The sequence below is a fragment of the Gorilla gorilla genome, chromosome 9 (assembly GCF_029281585.2).
Source record: "Gorilla gorilla gorilla isolate KB3781 chromosome 9, NHGRI_mGorGor1-v2.1_pri, whole genome shotgun sequence".
NCBI classification, from domain to species: domain Eukaryota; kingdom Metazoa; phylum Chordata; class Mammalia; order Primates; family Hominidae; genus Gorilla; species Gorilla gorilla.
In genome coordinates this window covers 113,004,364-113,027,292 of record NC_073233.2, presented here as the reverse complement: position 1 = coordinate 113,027,292, position 22,929 = coordinate 113,004,364, and the positions used below count along the sequence as shown (strand labels likewise).

Here is a 22,929-nt window from a genome sequence, read left to right as displayed (position 1 = left end):
CAAAAGGGAAGAAATTTGTGCTCAATGAAGAATGGGTAAACTAAAATGTGGTACATACATAGAATGGAGTATTATTCAACTTCAGAAAGAAAGGAAATTGTGACTCATGCCACAACATGAATAAACACCGAGGACATTACACTAAGTGAAATAAGTCAGGCATCAAAAAATGAATACTGTATAATTCTACTTACATGAGATACCTAGAGAAGTCAAATTCATAAAGACAGAAAGTACAATGTTAGTTGCCAGGGACTGATGGAAGGAAAGGATAGAGAGTTACTGTTTAAGGAGTATAGAGTTTCAGTTTCCCAAAATGAAAACAATTGCAGTTGGATGATATTGATGGCTACACAGCAATGTGAATGTACTTAATGCCACTGAACTGGATACTGTAAAATGGCTAAGATGGTAAATTTTATATTATGTGTATTTTACCACAATTAAAAAAAAAGAACTCTTAGTACTTGATTTAGGTGGCACAACTACCCTATACTGTGATTTTACTTTCCATTTAAATCTCAGTGAATTAAAGATTGTTTACTGCATGTGTTTAGCTCTGTATGTGCCTTCTCAATTCTCTCCTATTCTTGTTTCTCACCCACCAAGGAATGGTGAAGCAATTTTCTTATGGGCACAGTTCATGCTACAATCTGAGATTCAATTGTGTAAAAATACCTTGGGAAATGACAATAGTTAAAAGCTTCTTGGGCAATAATTATAAATACACATGTGTAGGTGTAAGTATTGTTCATTGATCTGTGTACATGCCCTGCCTAAAAGGATAGAGCTACCTTGCCTGTCATTGCAAGTGTAACACACATTGCAAGTGCCAACGTGAGGAGCCATGGCTGGTGAGTCTTCCCCAGTAAGAGGATAGGTCTTAGGGAGGAATTAGTTTGGGAAAGGACTGCCTTTCTCATTAGGCTTTGTGAAGGTTTGTGTGGTCAGCCTTGGGGTGGAGAGAGAAAGAAGAAGGAAGAGGCAGGGTGGGAAGATGCCCAGACTTGCACAGCGTTTTTGAAGGAACAGATAAAGGCCAGGAAGAATCTGGGATCCTATTGGTATCTGCTATAATTTTGCTAGTGTTGTCCACATTTGAAGAGTTACGTAGTTCAGGATGAGAATGGGCACAGGATGGGTATCAGTAGCTGTTGTTCTCAAAGCAAACAGTCAATTCCCTTCAAAATTCATGAAACTGTCAATTCCCTTCAAAATTCAAGAAACTGGGATGTGTCAGAATAGAATGACTTCTGATTTTTAGGAGATTAACAGAAAAATCATGAAATCAAGTTTCCCAGGTCACTCAGTGAGCATATGTAGGTAATGCTAGAATCAGAAGGAAGTACGTGGAGTAAATGCAAAGGTATAAGACCGTTCCTTGGGATTACTGTACTTGTGGAGAGAAATGTTTAAATGATTGTTTCCCTGTTGGTAAATTGAGAGGGAAATTGTGTCATGTTCATTATTTGAGGAATCTTTGTGCTTCCAACAGACCAACTCTTGCGTAAAAAGAGAAGAATTTTTATCCATTCAGTGGGTGCAGGCACAATAAATGCCTTGCTGGATTGCCTATTAGAGGATGAAGTTATTAGCCAGGAAGACATGAACAAAGTGAGAGATGAAAATGACACTGTCATGGATAAGGCTCGAGTCTTGATTGACCTTGTTACTGGAAAAGGACCCAAGTCTTCCTGCAAATTTATCAAGCGTCTCTGTGAAGAAGACCCTCAACTTGCCTCAAAGATGGGTTTGCACTAAGGTAAGGTGGAATGATTCAACCTAATGTCCAAATAGGCCCTGTATCTTGAATTCAGTTATGATTTTCTTCACTTGTCTTGTCAGTTGATAATAGGGTTCCTATCATTTTAGCCTCAGACTCCATTCCTTTATGCATGGCTCTAGCTTATGTCTCTTCTGTCTACGTTTTTGTGTCCCTTGTGCTTGTTCTCTCAGTACTCTCTGCTGACCACAGCTCATCTCTAGTTCTATGTAGGTGGTAGATCATTACTGTAGTTCATTTAAAGAGTCTAGATGTTTTTATCCTGAATCTTTTAATGGTCCTGGGGAGCAATGTACAATATCACTCCCTCTTGAGCCTAAGAAGCCCATGTATGTATTAGAAGAGAAGGTATAAGCTCTTTTTGTACCTACCACCCTGCTCTTACCCCATCTCCCTATTAAGTACTTTTCAGAATATACAATGATGATGGAATTGTCGAAGAATAAATTGAGTGTGTATATAAAATTAAATATGCACTAAATAATTATATTTGCATGAAATTATATATGGATTCTCTTTGGAAGTCATCTCCTTTGCCTTTTCTTTTGTGTAATATGGTCTACTTGCATGGGGCTAGTCTACAGGCCATTCTCTGTAGCCTATCCCTTTGTATTTCTAGGCCTCCTAAGAGCCCAGATGCAGGCTCTTGTATCTGAGCTGGCACATTCCAATACCACTTTTCTCCCTCCACAGAGAGAAGATGGAACTCTGGAGCACTTCAGAGACTTTCCAGAGCTTCTTCCAAGGGAGAAGATATTCTCGTGAAAGAAAAAAACAAAACAAAACAACAGTGCTTTTTTCAAACCTGATTAATTTCATCAATTTCCAATAAATCTTTCATTCTCTCATATTACTTTCTTCTTATTCTTTCTCTCCTCATACCAACAGAGGATAATTCATCAATAATAATGAAGGTCATGATGATTGTAATGTAATTAAGAAAGTCCCTCCCTTTCCCTTCCTTTCTGTTTAGTTCCTTTGCAATCCTGTAGAGACATGTACAGCCTACTTTGGTGCTTTTAGCACTGAGAGTCTGCTGTGATGGGAATAAAATGAAGTCCCAGCTAAGAATTTTAAATAGCATTGCTTCTTTGTAATGTTCTCATCTAGTTGTTCAGACCCAGGTCTATGACAATTACTCAACAAAATAAACAAAACTTCCTTTCTGGGAAAATAATAGAGAAAATCCATGGCAGATACTCCATTGCCAGACATCAGGCTTCCACAAAAAAAGTGTTCATAAAAGCACTGATAGCACTTCAAGTCCACATGGGCGGGGTGAAACAAGATATGACTTAATGTCTGAGGAATGAAGATTTGTGGAGTCAAGATAGTGTGATGGCATGTCATCGCTTCAGAGCAAAACACTGGCTATTAATTATGCTTAAGCTGTCTTTTCCCTGTGTATATAGTGTTAAATAATGAAGCATTGTCTTCTAGATGCCTCAGGATGTCTTCTAATTTGTTAGCTCATGTCAATTTCTAAAATTTCTGGCATAGGTGCTAGCAAAGCATTGGGTGCCAGGAACAAAGGCCAAAGAATTTCCTGAATTTTTTAGGTTTGTGCACTTTTTCCAAGCTCTTTAGCAAACTAAAATAAAACTTAATGTGATTCCTCTCCTTTTTGAATTTGTCAGCCATAAATTATGGAGAAAATAATCATTATAGGTTGACACCAAATACAGTAAATGGGAATGTTTGTTATTTTCTTCTACAGAGGAGGTATATGCCACTGACCGGAAGTATTTATTTGAGATAAGTGATTAAGGTTAGGGCTATTCTCATTTGCAATCAGATGGTTTATTTGAGAAAACACATTTTGAGGGTGATATTGTTTGTCTCTGTGTCCCCACCCAAATCTCACCTTGTAGCTCCCATAATTACCACGTGTTGTGGCAGGGACCCTGCGGGAGATAACTGAATCATGGGGACAGGTCTTTCCCATGCTGTTCTTGTAATAATGAATAAGTCTCATGAAATCTGATGGTTTTAAAAATGGGAGTTTCCCTACACAGGCTCTCTCTCTTTGCCTGTTGCCCTCCATGTAAAATGTGACTTGCTCCTTCTTGTCTTCTATTATGATTTTAAGGCCTCCCCAGCCATGTGGAACTGTAAGTCCACTAAACCTCTTTCTTTTGTAAATTGCCCAGTTTCAGATATTGTCTCGGAGTAATACACAGGGAATTACATTTTGAGTGTAGTTTGGCAGTATGCTCAGTATTCAAGGGAACAAGTTTGAGGTGAAGATAGGTCTGTCATAAGCTCAGTGATCATTTGGAAATGATCTTAACCTTTTTGAGGCACAACTTCCTTATATGTAAAAAGGAATTAAAAACACCATCCACATAGAGTCCTTGAAAGAATGAAATGAGTTTACAAATGGCTAAGCCCAGTTCTTGCCAATGAATGAGCAAGCAATACATTTTTCCTGCATGTATAATAATTTTATTGGTATATTCCTTTATAGAGACATAGAATCATGATACAGAGTAAAGGATAAAAGTCCAGGGAATAAAAATCATAACCCATATAATTTTTCTTTAACTCCATATAAAGTACAAAACCTATAAATAATCAAATGAAGACTGTAAAAGTCTGTCCAGCCTATATAATTTATGTGAGGATTAGGGCAGCTCTTGAGTATCCTCACCTTCAGTGAAGCTGTTAGAGGCAATTAGTGCCCCTGCTAAGAACCTGGGATAATTTATGCTGGACAGCAACAGGCAATCAGCAGTGATGTCTGTGAGGTCACTGAAAGGAAAGACTTAAAGGAGTAGCTCAATCTAGGAGTCTTTTTTACTACCTAACCTGACTTGATCCCCTGAAGCCAAAAAGTAGCTAAATACAATGTGTTTTCAGTCAACACTAGTAAACGTATATCTAGATCAAATAGTGGAATATAAAACAAAACAAAACAAAAACACACAGTTCAAAACAATTCCTTTACTTCTCTTGAATCTCCCCTTCCTCAACCAGATAATCATCCATAAGCTCTTCTCACAAAAATATTTTGGAGCCACCACTGTTGGAGCCAGACAATTTTGGGGGCATGTAAGTCACACCTCTATTTAAAACAAAGCAATAGCTTTCCCGTGTTGGCCTTTAACATGACCAACAAATGTTATTCTCTGTGGCCTCCTTACCTATCCAGCCTCCTCGTGGAGAGCATTAACATTGTGGAGTGGAGTGCTAAGCTCTTGATGCAGACTCTTTCCTCATTTCCATGTCTGCACGTTTCCCATCTCATTCTATTTCCTCTTATCAGAATGCTCTTCTCTTCAACCCATGCCTAACTTTTTATGATGCAGTCAGATGTCACTGCCCTACGGAAGCATTTATTGACACTGACTGGCTTGCATTCTTCTGATTATTTGCTTTTCTAATAACAGCTAGCTTTCAAGGAGGTCTTTACTGTGTGTCAGCACTTAGTATCTTCTCATTTATTCTCCACAACAGCCTTATTAAATTACTACAATTAGTATAACTTAGTCCCACTTTTCAGAGATAACTTGCCCAATACCACAAAGCTAAGAGGGAGCTGTGACATTAATGGCTGTGTATTCAAGACATCAATACATGGCATAAATAATGTCACTTACCTCCTGATCATAACACCTATCATAGATTGGAAGAGGTTCTATTTTTTATTTTAATATGGTTATTTGTGTAAATTTTCTATCCTAAATCATACATATAACTCCATGAGGACTTTGGGCACTTCTTTTGTTTTTTTGTTTGTTGTTTGTTTGTTTGTTTGTTTGTTTGGCAGAGTTTTGTTCTTGTCGCTAGAGTGCAATGGCCCAATCTCGGCACACTGCAACCTCCACCTCCCGGGTTCAAGCAATTCTCCAGCCTCAGCCTCCTGAGTAGCTGGGATAACAGGTGCCTGCCACCATGCCTGGCTAATTTTTGTATTTTTCGTGGAGATGGGGTTTACCATGTTGGCTAGGCTGGTCTCGAACTTCTGACCTCAGGTGACCTACCCACTTCAGCCTCTCAAAGTGCTGGGATTACAGGCAGTGCACCCAGCCTAATTTTTGTTTATTATTTTAGCCTCAGTGTCAAGCATAGAACCTGGCATATCATAGACATCTTAGCAAATATTTATTGACTTTTTTTGAAAATTTTCAAGACTTAGGGGAAAATATTATTGATTTTCACAAGTATCTGTGATTCAGGGATCAAGGAGACATTTCTATTAACTGCCTTTTCCCAAAAGAAGAGCAAAAGTTTCTGTGAGTTGTACGAATTCTCTGATCCCTGATCTTTAAACATCCCTGATCTCTAAACATGTTCTTCTGAGTAAGTTCACTCATTTATCTAAGTTTTCACGCTGGAGGTAGGTACCCTATGTTTGGGTGAAAGAAAGAGAATCACTTAACTACTTTCTTCTGTAATAAATCTTTGCAAGGCTAGATTCCCAGTGGAGATGACTTTTTCTTCTACATATACTTTTTCTTCTTTTTTTTCTTCATAGCTCAGTCACCTCTGAGATGGACAGCATAATGGTGAAAATACTCCTTATGTGGTTATGGTCAGTTCTGAAGTTATGAAGACATACCTCTTTCTAGAGATGATTTTCATTTTAAGGCATTAATCAGCAAATCCCATTATTTCCAGATAGTTACAGCTTGAAATGAATAATCGGCTAGACGACGAAAGGAATTGTTAGTGAAAAATACACAGTGTATTTGGGAGAATAATCTTCAGGATTGATAAGTGACTGTTTTAACAGCAATCATCTTTCCTCAGAGTCTCATTCTATAAATGAACATAGGATGCAAGGCTTCTTAGCAGTGGTTCCTTTCTTTACAGTAATGAAGGGCATTTTCAGAGCAAGTATACCCCTTGAGCCCATCTCCTTTAGTATTAACCACTGATCCACATAGTCAATTGATGGAGAGGAAAATGGAGATTTCTCAGGGATTGATTCTCAGCCTTACTCAGAGATGCTGTCTTTGAACCATCTCATCCATTCCCATAGCTTAAGTTTCATCTATAGACTACCTTTTCCTACCTCATATTCTCAAGTCCAAACCACTGTTTTGATTTCCCAACATCCCTCTTTAGCTGCCTATTGGTCTTTAATTATCTCAAACTGATTATGCCCGAAGCTAAACTCATCATCTTCCCCCAAAGATGTTCCTTTTCCAATTTACCCTTTCTGCAAATCGTACAACCATCTACTCAGCGTTTCAAATAGAATCTTCCAAATAATCATGGGAATTCTCTTTCTCTTGCACTCCAGCATTCAAGCAGTGGCAAATGTTCTTATTGTTTAGTCAAGTGTATACCAATTTTTTATCCCCCTGCTACCTCTTTATTTTAGACCCCTTGCTTTAACAGTATCATACATTTCCTCTGCTGTGATTTTCATTGCTCATTTGTTTATTTATTTATGTATTTATTTATTTTGAGACGGAGTCTTGCTCTGTCACCAGGATGGAATGCAGTGGCGTGATCTCTGCTCACTGCAATCTCCGCCTCCCGGGTTCAAGCGATTCCCCTGATTCAGCCTCCTGAATAGTTTAAAAAGTAGTAATATTTATTCAATAGATAAACACTTACTGCACATATACTATATTCAGGACAGTGTTTCACTGACTGAGAATACTTGGATATATAAGACAAATAAGCTCCTTGCTTACCTAGATCTTAAATAAATAGATTATTCATAAGAGAATTATTATTTATTGAAGATGAAAGCACCCTTAAAATTCTCTCTGTATTTTGTAATAAATTCATTCAAAAATGTGTTATGGCTCAAACATGATAGACATGTGTTTCTTACTCAAGGCAATTCACAAAGAATATTTCTAAACAGTGAATGGCTCTCTTCCAAGAGGTGAGTCAAGAACTAAAGCTGTTTACATTTTTGAATTTAGACTCTTTGCTACCAGCGTCAAAGTTATCTTTCATCCAGTTGATGGAAAGAGATATGGCATGGTGTGTCAAGTGTGGGAGGTTAAAAGAACAAAAACCAAACACCGCATGTTCTCACTCATAGGTGGGAATTGAACAGTGAGAACACTTGGACACGGAAGGGGAACATCACACACCGGGGCCTGTTGTGGGGTGGGGGGAGGGGGAGGGAAAGTATTAGGAGATATACCTAATGTAAATGATGAGTTAATGGGTGCAGCGCACCAACATGGCACATGTATACATATGTAACAAACCTGCACATTGTGCACATGTACCCTAGAACTTAAAGTATAATAAAAAATCATTATTCATTTACAACATATCCCTTACAGTGTTTTGAGAAGTCCATGATGAATTTAAAGTGTATGTATCAACAGAATTCACATACATATTTAAGTTTTGCCCCAAATAACATTTCCAGATACTAAGAAAAGAGATGTCTGGAAAGATGATATGATCAATGCATGAAATTGGGAGAGAGAAGAGGAAGGGGATAGAAAAATTTCCCTTTAACATACATTTTTCTGAGGATTCAAAAATAAAACTTTTCTAAATTACCATACAATAGTATGAGGTCATGTTCCTCACCCAATATTCATATCACCTTCCACCCCAAGCTGAAATAGAAATCTAAAATCACTTTTATTTATTCATTGATCATTATGCTAATTTAATATTTGTTATATGACAGGATAATGTGCAATTTATATATTCAATATATATGCTACAATGTCTAGCTATACTTATAAGCAATCTAATTGGGAATTTCAGCCTTGCAAGCACAAAATATCTAATAATACTATGAGGTAATATATGTTGATATGTTCAAAATATAATTTAAATAATAATGCTGAAATGGACCTGAAAGTCTTGAGTGCGATAGGTTGAAACAAGTAGAGAATATTTTCTATTTTTATAAAATTTTACATGGAGCTTGAATATTGAACAAGAATTTGAGAGAAAGATTAAAAAATTGAAAATAGTTTACTCAAGATTTTTCAAGATTATAGAAAAATCAACATCATTGGTCATCAGAAAAATGCAAATCAAAACCATAATGAAAAACTGTTATGCATATATTAGAATTGCTAAAATTCAAAGGCTAGCAATACTGGCAAAAACATGAATTAATCAAAACTCTAATATATGCATAACAGTTAGATTTTTTCTTCCCATTTGCCTTCCAATATGATTGTAAGTTTTCTGAGGCCTCCCAAGCCATGCTGAACCAATAGTTAATTAAAACTCTCCTTTATAATTACCCAGTCTTGGGCAGTTGTTATAGAAGTATGAAAATGACTAATACAGTAAATTGGTACCAGGAGTGAGATGCTGCTATAAAGACACTTGAAAATGTGGACGTGTCTTTGGAACTGGGTATCAGGCAGAGGTTGGAACGGTTTGGAGGGCTTAGAAGAAGAAGAATACAGGCTGATGTGGGAAAGTTTGAAACTTCCTAGAGACTTGTTGAATGGCTTTGACCAACATGCTGGTAGTGATATGGACAATGAAGTCCAGGCTGAGATGAAGATGGACTTCAGATGAAGATGAGGACCTTCTTGGGAACTGTAGTAAGGGTGACTCTTGCTATGCTTCAGCAAACAGCTTGGTGACATTTTGCCGCTGTCCTAGAGATCTGTGGAACTTCTAACTTGAGAGAGATGATTCAGGGTGTCTGGAAGGAAAAAGTTCTAAGCAGCAATGCATTCAAGAGGTGAATTGGGTGCTCTTAAAAGCATTAAGTTTTATGCGTTCACAAAGAGATGCTTTGGAATTGTAACTTATGATTAAAAGAGAAGCAGAGCATAAAATTTTGAAAAATGTGCAACCTGATGATGTGATAGGAAAGAAAAACTCATTTTCTGAGGAGAAATTCAAACCAGCTGAATAAATTTGCATAAATAACAAGGAGCCAAATGTTAATCTCCAAGACAATGAGGGAAATGTCTCCAGGGCATGCTAGAGGTCTTCATTGGCAGCGCCTCCCATCACAGGCCAGGAGGCATAAGAAGAAAAAATGGTTTCATGGACTGGGCCCAGGGCTTTGCTGATTTGTGCAGTCTCAGGATTTGGTGCCCTGTGTCCCAGCCTTTACTAAAAGGTGCCAATATACAGCTCAGGCCATTACTTCAGAGGGTGCAAGCCCCAAGCATTGGTGGCTTACACGTGGTGTTGTGTCTGTGGGTGCACAGAAGTCAGGAACACGTTTGGCAACCTCCACCTAGATTTCAGAAGATTTATGGAAATGACTAGATCTACAGGAATAAGTTTGCTGCAGGGGTGGAGCCCTCATGGAGAACTTCTGCTAGGGAAGTACAGAAGAGAAATGTGGGGTTGGGCCCTCACAAGGAGTCCTCACTAGGTCACTGCCTAGGGGAGCTATGAGAAGAGGGCCACCATCCTCCAGACCCCAGAATGGTAGATCCACTGACAGCTTACACTGTTCACCAGGAAAAACAACAGACACTCAATGACAGCTCATTAAAGCAGCCAGGAGGGGGGGCTGTACCCTGCAAAGCCATGGGGGCAGATCTGCCCAGGTCCATGGGAGCCCACCTTTTACATCCATGTGACCTGAATGTAAGACATGGAGTCAAAGGAGATCATTTCGGAACTTCAAGATTTGACTTCCCCACTGGATTTCGGACTTGCATTGGGCCTTTCCCCCTTTGTTCTGGCCAATTTCTCCCACTTGTTATTTACCCAATGCCTGTATCCCATTGTATTTAGGAATAACTAACTTGCTTTTGATTTTACAGGCTTACAGGCAGAAGGGACCTGTACCTTTTGGGGGACATCTCAAAAGTCTTCCAGAGTCTTAATTGATTCAGAATTAATCCAGACAGCAAAGTCCAAATTCTCAGATGAGACTGGAATAAATTAAGACTCTGTGGTACTGTTGTGAAGTCATAACTGGTTTTGAAATGTAAAAGGGACATGAAATTTTGGAGGGACCAGGGGCAGAATGATATGGTTAGGCCTTGTGTTCCCACCCAAATCTCATCTTGAATTGTAATTCCCATAATCCCCATGTGTCAAGGGAGAGACAGATGGAGATAACTGAATCATGGGGGCATTTTCCTCCATGCTGTTCTTGTGATAATGAGTTCTCATGAGATTTCATAATTTTATAAGGAGCTATTCCCCCTGTTCTTGAACTTCTCCTTCCTCCCACTTTGTGAAGAAGATGCCTTGCTTCCCCTTTACCTTCTTCCATGATTGCAAGTTTCTTGAGGACTCCCCAGCAATGCCAAACCATGAGACAATTAAGCCTTTTTCCTTTATAAATTCCTCAGTCTCAGACAGTTCAGTATGAAAATGGACTAATACATTCCAGATCTTAGAGCAATAGCTTTCAATTTTTCCTTATGCAGTATGATGTTGGCTTGGATTTGTCACATGTGACATTCATTGTATTGAGGTACATTCCTTGTATAAAAAGCTTGTTGAAAGTTTTTATCATGAAGGGATGTTGAATTTCATCAAATGCTTTTCATACATCCATTGATATAATCATCTGATTTTTGCCCTTTATTCTGTGGATGTGATGTATGATATTTATTGATGTTCATATGTTAAACTATTCTTGCATCTTTGGTACAAATCCTACTTTATCATGGTGAATGATTTTTTTAATGTGCTGCTGGATTTAGTTTTTTATTGATGATTTTTGCATCTGCATTCACAAGGGATATTGGCCTGTAGTTTTCTTTTCTGTGTGTTCCTCCCTGACTTTGGTATCAAGTTAATGTGAGTCTTTAGAATGAGTTTGAAAGAATTTTCTCCCCCTCAATTTTATGGAGGAGTTTGAGATAAATTTGTACTAGTTCTTTTTTAGATGTTAAGTATAATTCCACAGTGAAGCCCTAGGTTCTTGGCCTTTGCTTTGGTGAGAGACTTTTCCTCACAGATTCAATCTCATTACTTGTAATTCGTTCTGGTTTTCCATTGCTTCTTGGTTCAATCTTGGCAGCTTATATGTGTCCAGGAGTCTATCTATTTTTATGAGGTTTCCTAATTTGTCAGTGTGGAGTTGTTTGTATTAATAACAGTTGTTAATGATCCTTTTATTTGTGTGATATCAGTTGTAATGTCTCATTTTTTGTTTCTGATTTTATTTATTTGGGTCTTCTCTCTTTTTTCTTTGTTTACTTAATAATTTGTTAACTTTGCTTAGCTTTTTAACAAACTGGCTTTTCATTTTGTTGATCTTTTGCATTTGTTTTAGTACCAATTTTGTTTATATGGGCTCTGATCTTTACTATTTTATTCCTTCAGCTAATCTTTGTTTTAGTTTGTCCTTTACCTTGGTTTTAGTTTGTCCTTGAGATATACCATTATGTTGTTTATTTGAAATTTTTCCACATTTTGTTTTGAGAAAATATGTCACTTTGTCACCCAGGCTAGAGTTTAGTAGTGTGGTCATAGCTCATTGCAGCCTGATCCTTCCACCTCAGCCTCCTGAGTGGCTATGATTACAGGTGTGTGCCATCACACCGAATTATTTCTACATTTATCATGTAGATACTTATTGCTATGTTTTCTTTTTAAGGTGCTTTGTGAATTTCATGGGTCTTGGTATATATTGTGTTTCTATTTTTTATTTGTTTTAAGAATGTTTAAAATTTTCCTTGTAATTTCTTCATTGACACATTGGTTATTCAGGAGTATGGTGTTTAATTTCCATTTATTTGTAAAAGTTTTAAAGTTCCTCTGGTTATTGATTTCTAGTTTTATTCCCCTATGGTTAGAAAATATGTTTGATATGATTTCAATTCTTTTCAATTTCTTGAGACAACTTTTTGTGTCCTAACACATGATCTGGCCTATAGAATGTCCTGTGTGTTAATGAAAGAATGCACATTCTGTATCTTTTCAATGAAATGCTCTGTAAATAACTGTTAGGCCCATTTTTACTGAAGTGCAGTCTAAATCGAATGATTTTTGTTAATTTTCTGTTTAAATGATCTGTCAAATATTGAGAGCATGTTGTTGAACGTCCAATTCTTATGGGATAGGAGTCTATCTCTCATTTCAGATCTGATAATATTTGCTTTGTATATCTATGTGCTCCAGTGTTAGGTGTGTACGTATTGGAAATTGATCCTCCTGTGTCTAAATTGATTCCCGTACAATGTAATGACCTTCTTTCTCTCTTTATAGTTTTTCATTTAAAATCTGTTTTTAGATATGAATATAGCTGCTCCTGTTTGCTTTGGTTTCTGTTTCTGTGGAATATCTTTTTTGAATTCTTCACTTTTAGCCTATATGTGTCTTTACAAGTGAAGTGAGTGTCTTGTAGGCAGCATAAAGTTGGGTCATGTATTTACTTATTCAGCAAGTCTATATCTTTTAAGAGAAGAATATAATTGGTTTACATTAAAGGGTACTGTTGATAAGTGAAGACTTATTCCTGTTATTTTGTTATTTTTTTCTGGTTGTTTTGTGTATCCTTTGTTGTTTCCTTCCTTCTGTATTGTTTTATGTATTGTATTCCTCTTGTATTGTGTTTGAGTGGTTTTCTGTAGTGATAAGGTTTGACCCCTTTCTCTTTCTTTATTGTATATCTGCACTCCCAGTGAGTTTTATACTTTTGAGGTTTTTGATGATAACTATTATTATCTATTTGCTTCTAGGTGTAGGACTCCCTTGAGCATTTCTTGTAGGTTTGGTCTAGTGGTGGTGAATTTCTTTAGGTTTTTGCTTCTCTGGGAAAGACTTTTTTATTTTACTTCGTCCTCATTTCTGACAGATAATTTTACTGGATGTAATATTATTGGTTGCTATTTTTTACAACACTTTGAATATATTATCCTATTCTCTCCTCTCCTGGAAGATTTCTTTGAAGAAATGTACTGTTAGTCTAGTAGGGATTATCTTCTATGTGACTTAATACTAGTCTGTGTGTTTGTATAATTCTCTCCTAGTCTCTGACTTAACACTTTGACTATGATGTGCCTCATAAATGACCTATTAGGGTTGAACCTTTTGGAGAACCATTGAGCTTCCTGGATCTATATGTTCATGTCTCTCTACAGACTTGGGAAATTTTCAGCCAGCATTTCATAAACTTATCCTCTGCCTTTTTTCTTCTCTTTTTGAAACTCCCATAATATCAACATTTGTTTGCTTAATGGTGTCCTATATATCTTAGGCTTTTTTTTTCATTTTTATTCTTATTCCTTTAATTTTTATGAGAAGGTGATTTGAAATAACCTTTAACTTCAGAGATTGTACGTTCTGCTTGCAGCTTTATATTGACTATTCATTTTATTTATGAGATTCTTCAGCTGCAGGAATTGTTTTCATTTTTAATTTCTATTTTTTGTTAAATTTTTCATTCAGATTGTGAATTGTTTTCTTGATTTCATTAAATTCCTTATCTATATTTTCTTTTATCTTAGTTTCCTTATGATTGTTATTTTGAATTTTTTTCTGGCACTTCATTGATTTTCTTTTCACTGGGATTTGATACAAGAAAGTCATAAAGTTCTTTTGGTGGTGTCATATTTTCTTGTTTTTCATGTTTCTTTGTTTCCCTGTGTTGACATCTGTGAATATGATGAAACAACTGCCTCTTCCACTTTCACCTGAAGTTGGTTTTTAGTGTGCCAGTAGGAAAGAGTATGGTGGCTCTATTTTTTGGGTAGGTATAGTTGTACAGATTTCATGCCACTTCTTTAGGTGCATTCAATTTTGGCAATGACTATGGACACTTCAGTAGGCTATAGCAGCTATAGCAGCTTATAGGAGCAGTGTCAGTGGCATATGTTGTTAATGCCCTCAGTGTCAAGAGGTTTTGGATCTCTCTTATTATCATTTTCTCCACAATGGGGAGACTTAATCAAGGGGAATCCTCTTGTTGTTAGAGCTGACATGGCTTACAAATAGTTGAGTTCCAAATTCAGGTTCTTGGTTGGAGCAAAAGTGTGGCTAGAGTCCTAGCTTCAGGGTCCTACAAACATATTGTGGCATCTGGGTCTTGAGGTCCTTGTTCATTCTCTGTGGCTGGGCTGCATATAGGTTGCCCACAGAGACTGGACATGTGACTCTGAGGCACACACTAGGCTCACCAGCAGCTTGGACCCAGGGGACTAGTTTTTAGCTGTAATTTTACCCCTCATGGACAGAGTACAGCCCTACCCTGACTCTGTGAAAAAGGAGATATTTTGGAGGTTTGGGTCTAGGAAACAGGGTATATCTACAATTTTGAAATTTGAACTAGTAAGCCCTTCTGGCAATTCGGGTCCCAGGAGATGAGATACTTTATAGTTGTGACTATAAACCTTGAGATGTTGGGGTTCAGTAGTATCCCAGATTCAGTGAGGCCAGGTACAGTGGAAGGAAGTAGCCCAGAATGGCAGAGAGCAGCTGCCACTTGGGCTGTGAGAAGAGGCAGGAAGCAGCACAGTGATTATTTTACTTTCCAGCAAGTGGGGTATCTCAGCAGCTCATACTGTAGGACACTAGTCCAGATGCAGAGAAGCAGGGTACTAGAGTTGTTTTGCCTGTAGGGCAGAGTGTCTCAGCTTGGCCACTGGTCTGTGTCCTTGGGATGTGGGCTACTGCATAATCTCAGCCTTGCGGTGCACAGTTGGCAAGCTTAGCCAGGACATTGATTCCATAAGTGGGTAATATGCTGCTAGAATTCAGACTTGGGGGATGTGATTATTCTAAGAAGCCCATACATTCTTTCCCTGAGATGCAGGTTGTCACTTTGGCATAGGTATTTGGGAGGTGTGACTGCTCTGAGTGGTTAAGGTACTGTTTTCCCAGGAGATTGCTTCTGTTCTGGCCCAAGGTGCTAGAGGGAAGGATAGGTATAGAAGCTCCACCTCTGTTTGGCCTCACACGGTAAGATGTAACAGCTGCTTCCAGCATGGCTTAAGAATTTTGGGCCACCAGGCTGGAGTGATTCAGCAGTGCCTTAATCTCTAAGTTGAAGGGATGTCATGGCTACTTGCCCCAAGAACAAGACAGACTACAGTTGTAATTCCAATACCAAGATGGCATAGCACAGTAGCTATGTGGCCACAGGGCATGAGACAGATTGTCAGCTCCTTCTCTGAGGCAACACAGCTATGTAGAATCCAGGCAGTAGGGGATCATAATAGTGAAGTCTGAAGAAATAATATGTAGATAAGGGTTGCTGGGATCCTTTTGCTTACCTCTTCACTGAAAGAAAAAGTGTTTCTTGGTTCCCAGAAGATCTTGGTTTGGGAATGGGGTGGTAGATGCCTAACACTGTCTTCCATTCTTTATGTGGCTATCCAAGTTTCTGCACTAACCTGGATTTCTGTTACATTAGACAGAACTGTTCTTTAATATCCTTTGACCCCAGCCTTCCACATGACATTCACTGCTCTCTGTGTAGCTCTTTGTAGGCCCCTGGCTTCTCATCATCAATCTTGCTGATTTCTGTGTTTTTCTTTTCTTTCATTTTCCTTACTCCTCCTTTCCACATGACTGTCAAAAACTCCAATTTAGTCATTTATAACTCCCATATTAAGCCAAGCTCCACATTCTGCCATGCAAATCCCAACTATATCATAGTGCTCTCCTGAGGAAAAATAACTATCTACTCCCTTAATTTCACAAAACATTTGCAGAGACACCTGTTTCCACCCTATCTCTTATCTACTTCCTTCAACTAAGATAGCTGTCGTTCTACATAGAATTTTATTATTAATATACATTTAATGACCATTATAATTGGCTGAAATGTGTCATTAAAGAATGTGTCTGTGATTATACACAGAACTATTGCTACTGCTTTTCTCTTATGCCTTCCTTTGTATAATTTTCTCATATTCATTACTTCTGTGTCTACCATGTAATAAATTAATATTGTTTCTCTTTAATATTTCTCTTCTTCATAACAACTTCTTATTCTCCATTATGATGTGATCATCCTCTTATTGATTCTTCTTAGATTTCTAGTTTTGTTCTGTTTTATCATTTTTATAGTTAACTCTTTTTGTGTAAATATCTTACAGTCAATGTATTATATTTTAATTAAAATTTAATGTGAAGTACATAAATTGAGAATGTATTAACATAATTTCCCTGTATAGACTGAATATTACATATTCTCTCTTAGCTCAGACACTTTTGTAGACTCAAATATCTCCTGTGCATGAAATGATTACCGTTCCCTGTATAGCTGAGTCTATTACATATCAGAATGGACAATTAACTTAAATCACAGTCAGTAACACAACTTTGGGGATGCACATTTAGATATTTCTTTTCCAAACCGCAATCCCTTCCCTTTACCACATTCTGCCTTTTCTTAACGCTCTACTAAATTTACGACTTTTTGAACTCAGGGATTAGGCCACGTTAATACCTGCACCATATACAGCACCCTTTAGAGTATCAGTAAAAATATACTCGCTGAACTTCAAATGTATTCACTAAAATTACAATGAAGTGTATGGAAAATAGATGAATTCCAAAACATGCCTCAGCTGGAGCAGAAATACTAGAGTTTCTTCTCTTTCTTCAGGCAAGAGCCAGTCTTGAGATGTGAAATGTGCTTTATCAACAGATAATGTTTCTTGGAGACATCCCACAAAGGGCTCTGTTTTTATTATGAGACTCATTGAACATCTGCAAGAATATGCCTGTTCCTGTGATGTGGAGGAAATTTTCTGCAAGGTAGGGCTCTAGTGGATGCTATTTCACTCTACTTCCCTGAATGCTTGGCTGTTGCAATTGGAAGCATAGAAAGCAGATCCAGACATGTTTATCTTCCCATAGCGCCCTTCTTTCCAAAAGAGTTTTGAAGTTCTTTGGAGAGTGAACAAGCCTGGGGGCCAAATCAAATCTATTAAGACCCACAGCCTCAATAAAACAATCATTTATTTTCACCCTCCCCTTGACCTGCAGAGACAAATGAGTGGACTCTAATTTGCCTGTGTCCCTCATGGCTATTAGATCCAACTACGGATTTAAAAAGCCCCAAGGAGTTCATTCAATGCTTAGATAAGCACATGGCTATACTTGTTGCAGACACAAGTACTTTTTGTTTTCGTCACTTATTTTGCTATATTTGTTGTAGTCTTTTTGCCATGAGTCAACAAACTTTTCAGAAAAACGGGTCTCCAGACTTTCCTTTCTCTTTCGGGTTCGACTTTCATTTGAGCAGCCAGATGATAAAGCACAGATGCCCAGCACTGAAAGGATGACTTTGACAAGACGTTTCTACCTCTTCCCAGAACATTAAAATAAGGAAGTGTATGAATGTCTGTGGGCAGGTATGTCGGGTGTGTGGGAAGTTTAAGGAAAGTGTACTGAAAGTCCATTTTAGTCAAGGACTCTAGGTCTACAGGCCTAGAATTTTATAATCCAAAAATTTAAATTTTGAAATGCTCTGAAATCCAAAACTGTGTGAGTGCCCACATGACATTCAAAGGAAATGCTTATTAAAGCATTTCAAATTTTAGGTTTTTGGATTAAGGATAATAAACCAGTAAGTATAATGCAGATATTCCAATATACAAAAATATCTGAAATTCAAAATACTTCTGGTAGCATGCAACTTGGACAATGGATAATCAAGCCATAGTACGATATACAGAAAATACTGAAGTAATGCCTTTCTTCTTGTCAGTGTAGAGCACATTGCTCTTCTCCCAAAGTTTTTCTTTTAGACCCTTTCTGAGGATCAGCTGATATGGACCTAGAAGTGGTCATAAGTCTATGAAGGCTGACTTTTAGATGTTTCTCCCCTTCACCTCAGCAGGGTAACATTTTTAAATAGCATGTGGCCTTTCCTTTTAAGATTGCATATGTTCCCATTGGTGGTATAACTTTATAACTTACATTTCTTTTAGCAAAATTCTCTTTTATGTTTGTTTTTTATTTTTTTCCCCATAGGAAACCAAGAGTTTCTTCATTCTGTAATGGTTTTTGGAATTATGTCTTTTTAATAATAGACTTTTTTGAACATTTTAATAAATCTAATATAAAAGTAAAAACATGTCCTCAATTTTCTTCCACACTGGAGAAACAGGGGTTGGAAATCAGAGGGAGTAATGAATTTAGAATGTTAGACTTAATTAGTAAGATCTGAACTGGCTATTGGCACCATTTTTTCATTTGAAAAACCATTTGCTAGGCTTTCTGCTTTAGGGATGCAGATACAAGTTACCACAGGTACCTGACTTCAAAAAATTTAGAGCTCAGCAGGAGAGATGGGGAGAAGACAGATAGTTATGACAGTGACAGTGCAGTGTGATAAGGGACTTTTCCCAAATCCCACAGTTTACTACCGACAAATCCATGAACAGAACCTCCATATTTCTACCCTTTGTTAAGGTATTTAAGAGAGAGAAAGTAAATTTTGAATTAACTTCAGTAGTTTACAGACTTCTTGAAAAGGTAAGACAGCCATCAAAAATGAAGCACTTGGCAGACGGTGCATGACACCCTAAAGAAACTCTAGGGTGCATGGTGTGCACAGTGAAGTCCCTGCATGGTGGAAAGAAAATGAGTTTGGGGTGAAATTGCTCACTCAGGGATGTTAAGATTTAGGGAGGATTGGAAGAACTACCTTTCACCTGCAAATATGAGCCTTTTCTAATCTTTATCCTATTAAATCAAAGTGAATGTCTGACCTTTTAAAAACCTTCATAGTTGAACACTTTACGATCCCTTTTTCTTTGGACTTTTATTAACTGTTTGGGCATACATTTTCTGTACTAACGTGCATATTCTACTACAACCTGAGACTACATCTGTGATCAGTCTTTGCGCAGAGAATATCAAAAAGCAGAAGTAAATTGTTACCCTCAGTAAAAATTAACTGTTAAGGCAATCTGAAGCAGTTGAAGGAACGCATTCCAGGGATTAAAGGGATTCCTTCAGAACACTCTCCAGTCAAAGGATAAGATGACAGGGAGATGTGCAGGGGAGGCAGCATCATGATTCCTCAGCACAGTTTAAACTGTCGCAGGTGCCAATACTTTTTGTTTTTGTCATTTATGTTGCTGTATTTGTTGCAGTTTTTCTGGTGTAAGATTCTACATCACAAAAGGTCTACAGACTTTCTCTTTTTAGGTCTGATTTTCATTTGAGCTTCCAGATGGTAGGGCACAGATGCTCAACACTGAGTGACATTGACAAGATGTTTCTTTCTCTTCCTAGGACATTAAAAAAAGTAGGTTGTATGAATGTCTGTGAGCAAGTGTGTGTATGTGTGTGTTGGGGGTTTGCAGATGTTGGAGAATAGTAACGAAGTTCTATTCTGGTCAAGATTTCCAGTTCTAAATGTATTATTCCTCAGCCAGAATTTCAAAATCTGAAATCCTCCAATATCTACATTCTTTCCTATTACCTCCCACAATTTTTTATCAAAAAGTGACATTGAAAAGTCCTCAAAAATTGCTAGTATAAATGCCTTCATTCCATAAAAACCGTAAGAGTATCTCATACTGATATTGAGTGTTTTTTTAAATACAATTTCAACTTTATTTTCCATCAAGTGGTACATGTGCAGGTTCATGATCTGGGTATACGGCATGGTGCTGTGGTTTTGGTGACAATCGTTCCTCGCATCCAAGTTGTGAGCATAGTACATAATAGTTTTTCAACCCTTGACCCTCTACCTCTGTCCTCCCTCTTATTGACTCCAGTGTCCATTGCGCCCATTTGTATGTCTATGTGTACCCAATGTGATTAATGGGTACAGAAACAGTACCCATTAACATTCCCCAAATTCCCCCACACCACACTATTCTTCCCATCCTCTGGTAATAATTCTTCAATCTCTGTTTCATTGAGTTCAAATATTTGAAAATTTAGCTCCCACAGATAAGTTTTTATTTCCATTTCTCTAATAATAATGTTGTGCACCTTTTCATATACCTGTTTGGCATTTGTATGTACTCTTTTGAGAAATGTCTATTTAGATCTTTTGCCCATTTTTTCAATCAGATTATTAAAATTTTCTCCTATAGAGTTGTTTGAGCTCCTTATATATGCTGGTTTTTAATCCCTTTTCAAATGGATAGTTTGCAATTTTTTGCCCATTCTGTGGGTTTTGTCTTTACATTGTTGATTGTTTCCTTTGCTGTGCAAAAGGTTTTTAACTTGATGTAATCCCATTTGTCCATTTTTGCTTTGGTTGCTCATGCTTGTGGAGTGTTAAGCCCAATTCAAAGGACTGGAGAATTTCTCCATTTTTTGTAAGAGTTCCATGGTTTGAGGTCTTTGATTTAAGTCTTTGATTCATTTTGATATGATTTTTGTATATGGCAGGACGTAGGGGTCTAGGTTCATTCTTTTGTATATGGATATACAGTTTATTTTCAGTACCGTTTATTAAAGAGACTGTCCTCTCACCAATGTATTTATATTCTTAGCACCATTGTCAAAAATGAATTCACTGTAGATGTATGGATTTATCTCTGGATTTTGTAATCTGTTCCATTGATTTATGTGTCTGTTTTTATACCAGTACTATGCCATTTTAATAACTACAGCTCTGCAGTGTAATTAAAAGTCAGGTAATGGGATTCTTACAGTTTTGTTCTTTTTCCTCAGGGTACCTTTGGCTATTTTAGATCTTTTGTGGTTCTATATACATTTTAGGATTTCTTCTTATTTTATTATTTCTGTGAAGAATGTCAGTGGTATCTTTATAAGGACTGCATTGAGTCTATAGATTGCTTTAGGTAGTAGAAACGTGTTAACAATATTGATTCTTTTAATCCATAAATAATTATTTTTATTTTTTTGCATCCTCTTTAATATCTTACATTAATGTTTTATGGTTTTCATTGCAAAGGTCTTCTACTTCTTTGGTTAATGTAATTCCTAGATATTTAATTTTAATTCTAGCTATTGTATATGGAATTATTTTCTTGATTTCTTTTTCAGATTGCTTATCATTGGCATATAGAAATGCTACTAAATTTTGTACATTAATTTCTGTATCTTGCAATGTTTCTGAATTAGTTTATCAGGTCTAAGAGTTTTTTGGTGGAGTCTTTAGGATTTTTCAGATATAAGTTCACATAATCTGCAAACAAGGATAATTTGACTTCTTCCTTTCCAATCTGGATGCCCTTTATTTCTTTATCTTGTCTAATTGCTCTGCCTAGGACTTGCAACACTATGTTGGATAACAGTGTTGAAAGTGGACATCCTGATCTTAGATGAGAGGCTTTCAGTTTTCCCCACTCAGTATAACTAACTGTGGGTTTGTAGTATATGTCTTTTATTATGTTGAAGTATGTTCTTTCAGTACCTGTTTTTTTTTTTTAGAATTTTCATGAGGAAGGTATCTTGAATTATATTAAATGCTTTTTCAGCATCAATTGAAATGATTTTATGTTTTGTGTCCTTTCTTCTGTTGATACAATGTATTACATTAGTTGATTTACATATGTTGAACAATTCTTACATCTCTTGGATAAATCCTACTTGGTCATGATGAATCATCTTTTTAATGTGTTGTTGAATTTGGCTTGCTAGTGTTTTGTTATGGATATTTGCATCAATATTCATCAATCATATTGGCTGATATTTTATTTTTCTTTTTTTTTTAATGTGCCTTTGTCTGGTTTTGGTATCAGAGTAATGTTGTCCTTGTAGAATAAGTTTGGAAGTATTTCTCCCTCTGTTAATCTAAGGTTTTTTTTTTCCTTCAAATTATTTTTAGTTCTGGTGTACTTGTGTAGGATGTGCAGGTTTGTTACATAGGTAAATGTTTGCCATCGTGGTTTGCTGCACAGATTAACCAATCATCTAGGTATTAACCCAGAATCCATTAGCTATTCCTCCTGATGCCCTTCCTTCCCCTGACACCCTCACAGGCCCCAGCGTGTGTTGTTCTCCTCACTGTGTAAATGTGTTCTCATTGCTCAGCTCCCACTTTAAGTGAGAACATGAGGTGTTTGGTTTTTTGTTCCTGAATTAGTTTGCTGAGTATAATGGCTTCCACCTCCATCCATGTTCCTGTGAAGGACATGATCTCATTTCTTTTTATGGCTGCATAGTATTCCAGCATGTTATTCCATGATATAGCTGCACAGTATTCCATGATGTGTATGTAAAACCATTTCTTTATCCTATCTATCACTGATGGGTATTTAGGTTGATTATACGTCTTTGCTATTCTGAATAGTGCTGCAATGAAGATACGCTTCCATGTATCTTTGTAATAGAATGACTTATATTCCTTTGGGTATGAAAATCTCCGATCTACTTCCCAC

At 37.1% G+C, this 22,929-nt stretch overlaps 1 protein-coding gene across 2 annotated transcripts in view; it reads left to right on the top strand.

The window, feature by feature from the left end:
* The first annotated feature begins 760 nt into the window (after positions 1 to 760).
* Positions 761 to 22,929, top strand: part of CARD18 (caspase recruitment domain family member 18) — a 29,366-nt gene continuing 7,197 nt past the window's right edge. The window contains exons 1-3 of one of the 2 annotated variants that reach the window (XM_004052055.4): positions 761 to 854; positions 1,496 to 1,762; positions 2,477 to 2,861. In XM_004052055.4, the coding sequence (XP_004052103.2) occupies positions 848 to 854; positions 1,496 to 1,761 (273 nt within the window). In that variant the 5' untranslated portion in view covers positions 761 to 847 and the 3' untranslated portion in view covers position 1,762; positions 2,477 to 2,861. Of the gene's footprint in view, positions 855 to 1,495; positions 1,763 to 2,476; positions 2,862 to 22,929 lie in introns of those variants that run through there. The other variant, XM_055356584.2, reaches the window with a different exon arrangement.